Raw genomic sequence first — 7,725 nt, 5'->3', positions numbered from 1 at the left:
CAAGCCAAGACACCACTTACAGCGACTAAACTAAACAGAATACACAATGGATTCTTCTTTTTTCTTCCTTCATCTTTGATCACATTTTTATGCTCGGTAGACGTCTCGTCTACTCGGGAGCGTTTTAATTCAGAATTCCGAATTCAAGTTGGTTTACTGGGATATTTAATTATTATTATTATTATTATTATTATTATTATTATTATTATTATTTCAAAATTTCCGACATTGAACTCAAAGAAACGGAGTTCTCGGTGTGAATTGTATAGAACTCTTTGTTACCTCCTGGGCCACAGTAGTTTGGAATGTGACGCCCCAGAATAGACGTGAACTATCTTGACTTCAGAGTGAGTCTTTGACAACGGGCGGGATCTCGATTTATGTGAAGTCAAGCGGAGCAACAAGACCGGTGTTGTGCCGCAAAAAGCATCCATATATTTAAAGCCGCGTTGAGAAATTCGTTCTCACAGCGAAATTCCTTCGCTGTGAGATTTAGTTGAAAATCATGCAGTGAAAATCTTTTTATGTTGCTTCAGTTACAATATTTATTTTCGGAGAGTGCTGCTATTTAATTGTGTTATGTCGTAGCGGTAACTATGAGGGGAAAAAATGTCCTTGCACATATACATTTACGTAAAATTAAAAAATAGCATCAATTATGTGCTGAAGAGAATTTAGTTTTTTGCTACAGTTGATTTTTTTAAAAATTTTATTTTAGATGACGTTTAGTGAAAACTACTATTGTCTGTCTGAAGGTCCTTCTCTGACGGGGGCGCTTTTTCTCGCTCAACACCGGTGCGTTGCGCGCAGCGGCGCGGAAGCAGCGTGGTCCGTTCAGTGTCTGGCTGACTGACTGACAACTACCGGGGAGAAAGAGAAGAAAGTTATTTTAAGTTCGCGGTCTGCACACTGCCAACATGTCTGGAGATGAGGAGACACCAGAGCAGACCATCGCCGAAGACCTGGTGGTCACCAAGTACAAGATGGGAGCAGAGATCGCAAACCGTAAGAGGAAAAAAAACAGCTTTATACAGATCAGTACCCGTGTGACGTTAGTTAGCGGTGCCAGCTATCCAGGCAAAGCAGCAGTGCCATGTGCCGCAACAAGGAACATGGCTGTCTTATAATAAAAAGAAAGTCAGTGCTTGTAACGGACACAAAAAGCGCTGGTCTTAAAACATTGATGCAGATAATATCACTTAGTCATTTGAGGTCTGTTAAAATGAATCTAGCTCTATGAGCTCGGCTGCTAGCTCTGCTGCGGAGCTAACAGGCTAGCAGTTAGCTGATACTGCTAAACTACCAGTTAACAATAGAAACCCAGGGTAGCAGGAATTTAAATGTAAACCTGCTGCTAATTCAAATGCATACAGATTACATTTAAATGCCACTTATTAAAAGAATGATCATTAGTATTATGTATTTAGGACCAGATTCGTATTCTTTGAAGCTAAGTTACACGCAAAAACACTTATTTTAAGTAAATTAATGACATGATATAAAATATCTAATCTATGTTTGTTTTTGACGTGATGGAAATCCAGATTGCTATGACCTAATTTTATTTGTAACCTTGCCATCCAAATAAAATTTAAACTTGAAATCGTTGGAGTCACTTGTTTCCATTTGCAAGCAGCTAATCAGCAGAAAATCTGAACCTACTATTAATAAAAATAATAATAATGTAGAGTTAATTAAAAAGTAAATTGTCTCTTGTCCTGTTGAGCATTATAGCTCAGATGGCATCCTGGTAAAATCCAAAAAATATTTTAATTATTTGCTTTTATCTCCATTACTAAACTTAAGTCCAGTCGGGAAGTTTGAAATGGCTGCAGTTATGATCTTTCTCACAACAGGTAGATTGTCCTTGTTGGGATTTTTATGACTCTTTTGATCTGCTTATTATTGTGTAAAGCAGCTAATTTACTGGTTGTGCTGTGCTGTTTTGGCTTTAAATGCAGCTGTCGGCCAATCTGGACGGCGTTGGCTTGTTTGCAAATGTAATTTTACGAAAATGAGATGAGAACAAAAAAGGACGGTGTCGGATCACGTCAGAAACCTAAACCTCCAGCCATCTGTTGTATTTGAAAATGTTAGACATGCAATACTTTAACTGAGCTTTATTAATCCTGCTTGATTCCCCTAAAACATTACATTTGATTTGAGTACACAAAGTGATGCCAGTGCCTTGCAAAAGTGTTCTGCTTGAACTTGTTCACTGTTTCTCCTTGTGGCACTTTGTATTTGGGATTTTCAAAAGTCAACCAATTATTACAGTTTTTTTAACAGGACGGTTTGTTTCGTCTTGGTGGCTGTGTAGGCCATGTGTGTCGGATGAAAAACACAGCAAAAGGCGGTCCGACAAAGTTCTGATTTCAGAGGTGCTGAATACAGATGATGTCTTATGTTTTTGTCTTTTCATTTAACTTGACAAAATGTAAAAAAAACAAAAAAAAAAACAACAATAAGGGTATGAGTACTTTGCGCATAGCACTGTATTTGTCTGATAAGCTGTGTATTAGGCTTTGCATTCTTTATTCATCTTCCTTTCATTTTGTCCCGCAGAGGCTCTGAAGACGGTAGCCGAGGCCGCTGCGCCTGGAGTCTCGGTGCTCAGCCTCTGTCAAAAAGGAGATGAATTCATCGCAGCAGAAACCGGTAAAATCTTCAAAAGGGAGAAAGACATGAAGAAAGGTAAATGCTTTTTTTTTTCCCCCCCACCTTCAGATTTCCTTCGGTCAGTGTTTCAGTCTCACCTTCCTCGTTCGCGTTCTGTCTTCCTCAGGCATCGCGTTCCCCACCTGCGTGTCGGTCAACAACTGCGTATGTCACTTTTCCCCTCTGAAAAGTGACCCTGATGTAACCCTGAAAGATGGGGACCTTGTGAAGATGTAAGCTGCCGTTGTTTGTGCCAGTCCACGCTACCAGAGAGGAAACTGTTGGCAGCGACGGCTCTCCTTACCTTGTGTCGCCTTGTTTTCTGTGTCCAGTGACCTCGGGGTGCATGTTGATGGCTTCATCTCAAATGTGGCTCATAGCTTCGTTGTTGGGGCAACCAAGGTGGGTCAGCACCACTGAGCCATGTCATGCATGCACTGTTGCAGCATCGCCAGCTGAGTAGTAATTTTTTTAACCTGGCCCCCGTGCCGTCCTCAGAACAAACCTGTGACGGGGCGGAAAGCTGATGTCATCAAAGCAGCTCACCTGTGTGCAGAAGCTGCTCTCCGGCTCGTCAAGCCAGGAAACCAGGTGACGCTGCTTCCTTTTCATATAGACTGGTTTGCAAAAGTATTCAGGCTCCTTGAACTTGTTTTTGCTCCATGACTACCACAAACAAGACTGGCGTGCTTTTGTATTCAGTCCGCTGATTGCTGTGAGGTTTTTTTTAGTTGTTTTTTTTTGGAATTACAACTACAAGTCTTTTGGATGTACTCACTCCGTTAGGGATTTAAAACCTTATGACTTGTGAACAAAATGTTTTAACACATGCTTTTATGTAAACCACTGGACTGGATTGTAGCTCTGACTGCATGTTCGCAGTTATTGGACAATGAACACACACCAACATGATTGTTTTCAATAATCGGTTCATCACAATAAGTTTGATTAATTTCTTCAGCCCAAATGTGTTCTGACCTTTTCAGTGACGGATCCATCTCCCATACACATGGTCTCTGCATGTAATCCCAAACCTTACTTTTCAGTTCATCTCACCATTATTCACCGCAATTAAACAAACTGACTGAAGAGAATTGGTTGTACCAGATTTTATTTGGAGGTGTCAATAGTTCAGGGGTGAATTCAAATGTATGAGATACATTTTTCAGGTTTTGCGATTGTAAAAAAAAAAAAAATGTTTAAAACAATAGATTAAAAGCTAATTTATTAAACTCTACATTGTGATGGTCTATGAAGGGGAAACAAAATCCCAGTAAATTTCGTTGAAGTTTGTAGCCTTAAAATGAGAAAATTTGGTGTCTGAATGCTCTGATTAAGCCTGAAGGATCATGGGTCGCGGCTTCGCTAACACTTCCCCTCTCCTTCAGAACACTCAGGTCACAGAAGCCTGGAACAAAATCGCCAAGTCATTCAAGTGCTCCGCAGTTGAGGGTGGGTGCTTGTTTCGTTTTTTGTTTGTTTTTTCTTTTTTTTTTAAATGACGATCTGCTTAGCACTATTTTGAGACTAAAGTCCTTCCTTCATCGTCTGCAGGCATGCTGTCTCATCAGCTTAAACAGCATTTGATCGATGGCGAGAAAACCATCATTCAGAACCCAACGGACCAGCAGAAGTGAGCTTTCTCAGCGAACCGCTGCCCACTCGGTTGTTTTGTCCATCGCCGCCAAATATCCGCATCTCTGTGTGTGTTTGTGTGTTTACAGAAAGGACCACGAGAAGGCAGAGTTTGAAGTTCACGAGGTCTACGCTGTGGATGTGCTGATCAGCACTGGGGAGGGAAAGGTAACTTATGGTGTAACCAGATTTTTTTTTTTTATCTTTACAGTACTTGAGAATTAAAGAACTGCTTTCTCGTTTAACATTGCAGGCAAAGGACGGAGGCCAGCGGACCACAGTTTACAAGCGAGACCCCAATAAGGTCTACGGGTTGAAGATGAAAACGTCCCGCACGTTCTTCAGCGAGATGGAGAGACGATTCGACACGATGCCCTTCACTTTGAGGTAACGTCGGCTCTCTTGGTCTCCGTCGTTGCCAGTCATTTTTGCGCGCCTCCACCGACGCCTTCTTTTCCTTTTTCGCTACTCTTTTGCGTCCTCAGAGCATTCGAGGACGAAGCCAAGGCCAGACTGGGTGTGGTGGAGTGTGCCAAGCATGAGCTGCTGCAGCCGTTCGCCGTGCTGTACGAGAAGGAAGGCAAGTGGGACGATGAGGGAGGCGGGTGAAGAGTCGTGCAAACGTCACCAAGTTGTTCTGAAAAATGTGCTTGTCGACACGCGACAGATGTAGCATGTCATTTTGATTTGTGAAACAGGAGATGCTAATATTCAAACAGATTTGAGTTTGTGTATTGTCACATACTAGTCGAGTAATTTAGCTTTTCTCTGGTTCTCTGCTGCAAGTCACTGTCTGTCGATGAATCTGCCTCCTAAAGCATTTTGATGTATTAAAGATAATGAAATAACTATGTAATGTGAACTTTTGTACTTATAATTTAAGAAGGCATTTTGAAAATCAAAGTCTGAAGTGTCCAGAAACCTTGTGACTGTGTCTTCATGCCGCCCACACCACACACACTTTTCATCACCATCTTCACCTTTCCACTCTCTTCTTTTCTCAGGGGAATTTGTGGCCCAGTTCAAGTTCACCGTTCTGCTCATGGCCAACGGACCTCTGCGGATCACCAGCAGCCTCTTTGAGCCCGAGCTCTACCAGTCTGAGCACGACGTTGAGGACCCAGAGCTGAAGGTTAGACTTCTTCATGAACACTCGCGTGTCCAGACATGTTGTCCTTCACCTCACAAGTGTTTTGTTCTTAAAGGTTTTGCTTCAGAGCTCGGCCAGCCGCAAGGCTCAGAAGAAGAAGAAAAAGAAGGTGACTTTCCTGTTTTTTTTGTTTTGATTGTTTTTTAACATCTTTTCTAGCTCTTTCCTCAATTTTTTAAATTTTATCTCTGTTACAACAGGCTTCAAAGACCGTAGAGAATGCGACAGGACAGGCGATGGAGACCGACGCTGCAGAGTAAATTTCAATAAACGGTGGCAGGAAACCCGATGAACCCAAAGAACAGACGTCACGATTCTTTCTGTCCCGGCTGTCTGAGGGACTCGAGGGCGTATAGCTGCTGTGAATGCCTCTGATGTCAGTCTGGGAGGAAGCTGCTCCAGAATCCTGTCACTCCATAAAAACATGACATCGAGTCTCATTTATTCTAGACAAACTTCCTTTTACGTTCATGAATTTGCATTCACACATCAACTTAAAAAAAAACACAAAAAAACTTAGCTAATTATCTGCCTCACTGGTCCCTTACACCAGAAGAACTCCCATCGACTCAGCTTTCCTAACCGTGAAAAAAAAATATGTTTGTATATATATTTTTTGTCCCAGCACCTCTCCAGTTGACGAGAGCAAAGTCACACCATTCAGAGGATCACTGGTGGTACAGTTGAAACCATGCCTTTGAAAGGAGCGGTAACGTTTGCGCAAAATGATTGACATACACATTTTTTTTTTATTACATCGTGTTGCTGACAAATAAAGCTTAATTCCGATCAATTGCGTAATCTTTCTAGGAGTCTACAGCAGGCTGCCTAGATAACAGTTTCAGAGACTTGTCATTTCAGTAGTGAAATTGTGGGGGGGTGTGGGGTTTGTTTTCCTCAGTGGTGGACAGTTCAAACTCCCGTCAAGGTCTCGGCGTTCAGTCCTCTGGTGCCACCAAGAGGTCTAACGGTCGTCTGTTTTTACACAAGAACTCCAACAGCTGTTAAGATTTATGGGGGCTTTTGTAAATCTTAGTTTCAGAGACTATTTTTGGAAACAATAAATAACCAACTGACATCAACCTCTTGCTTGTTTCTTTTGTGTGTGTGTGTGTGTGTGTGTGTGTGTGTTGTAATAAAGGCAATTTAACATGATTATTATTAAAAGGTATATGACGTTCATCAGGCTTTATTGAAAACATCCCTTGTTCCCTTCAGAATAAAAGTGAGTCTAAGAGTGACCCCCACGCTCGCTCAGTCTCTTAGTATGCCACCTGTGCCTTTATAGACAGGTTGTACCATCCTAAAGTGTAAATGGTAACCAGTGCACTGTATCCAGTTATTTAGATAATTGCTTTGACTTTTTCTTATTTTATTTTACTTTTAGTTATTGTATGTTTTTATTTGTACTGTTGTATTGGTAAGAGTATATTTTTCTTATACAGTAATTAAATATGTATATGCTTCATACTCTTGTGTATGATTTATATATGTTGTATTTTGAAAACTCAATAAATATATATATATTAGAATAAAAGTGACACATGAAGCTCTGGAGTCCATTTACAAAATATGTTTTTAATCTTGAAATTTAGGTTCATAGTTGCTGCACTGGAATTCAATCTTACATGAGTCTTTAATGTTTTACTCAAACTTGCATACAGGACGGAGGCTAGCTTTGCTAATCTGTCTTCTGCACAACATCTTAACATCATTTGGCATCAATTGAAAAGCAAAATTGCTTTTTATTTAATGTATGTTTACCAATCCCGTTATTTTATTATTAGAGGTGTCTTCTCGGCATGGGTTAGATTTTATTGGTTTTGTCAGGCCTGTCACAGGGTGCGTTCACACTGCAGCCATAAGTGACCCAATTCTGATTTTTTGGCAATTGATTTTTTTGCCGGGGCCGTTCACACTGCCAGTAAATGCGACCTGTATGTGTTCCGCAGTCTGAACTGGCAAACGACCTGAAAGTGTCCCGCATGCGCACTAGAGGGCGCAATAGCGTCAGCGTTCTCAGTGTTCTGCCAACCACCATAAAAAGAAGAGCTCAGTGTTTGCGGAAGTAAACATATAGGCTAGCAGTGGAGCTTAGCTTACACATTTGAAGTTGGTGTCCGGCCGGAGCAGCATATTAACAACTTAATCTTCATTATAGTCCGTCATGGTTGTTGTTTTTCTTCCCTGTTGCGCGTATCAGGACGCAGTATAGTGAGGTTTGTTGAGAATCAGTGACGTTCAGTTCAGATGAATGCGACTTGGATGTTAGGTCACATTTG

General features: G+C 41.2%; 1 protein-coding gene across 1 annotated transcript; it reads left to right on the top strand.

Annotated features, from left to right (window-relative positions):
- The first annotated feature begins 793 nt into the window (after nucleotides 1-793).
- Nucleotides 794-6,525, top strand: LOC106921533 (proliferation-associated protein 2G4-like). Its single transcript, XM_014993283.2, has 13 exons — nucleotides 794-1,005; nucleotides 2,566-2,694; nucleotides 2,786-2,891; nucleotides 2,991-3,060; nucleotides 3,157-3,249; nucleotides 4,047-4,110; nucleotides 4,213-4,291; nucleotides 4,383-4,461; nucleotides 4,547-4,680; nucleotides 4,779-4,873; nucleotides 5,298-5,425; nucleotides 5,499-5,552; nucleotides 5,644-6,525. The coding sequence occupies exons 1-13, from the start codon at nucleotides 918-920 to the stop codon at nucleotides 5,701-5,703; spliced, it is 1,179 nt and encodes a 392-aa protein (XP_014848769.2). The 5' UTR covers nucleotides 794-917; the 3' UTR covers nucleotides 5,704-6,525.
- Nucleotides 6,526-7,725: the final 1,200 nt, after the last annotated feature.

The sequence above is a fragment of the Poecilia mexicana genome, unplaced genomic scaffold (genome assembly GCF_051168715.1).
Source record: "Poecilia mexicana isolate PSO_F unplaced genomic scaffold, ASM5116871v1 scaffold_7, whole genome shotgun sequence".
Classification (NCBI taxonomy): domain Eukaryota; kingdom Metazoa; phylum Chordata; class Actinopteri; order Cyprinodontiformes; family Poeciliidae; genus Poecilia; species Poecilia mexicana.
This window is presented reverse-complemented; position numbering and strand designations above follow the sequence as displayed.

What these genes read in the sequence shown, in the direction of transcription:
- LOC106921533 (XM_014993283.2), top strand. Translation starts at nt 918, where the DNA reads ATGTCTGGAGATGAGGAGACACCAGAGCAGACCATCGCCGAAGACCTG. An exon ending in CAAGTGCTCCGCAGTTGAGG is followed by an intron (nt 4,111 to 4,212) that starts GTGGGTGCTTGT and finishes CATCGTCTGCAG; the next exon opens with GCATGCTGTCTCATCAGCTT. An exon ending in CGTGCTGTACGAGAAGGAAG is followed by an intron (nt 4,874 to 5,297) that starts GCAAGTGGGACG and finishes TTCTTTTCTCAG; the next exon opens with GGGAATTTGTGGCCCAGTTC.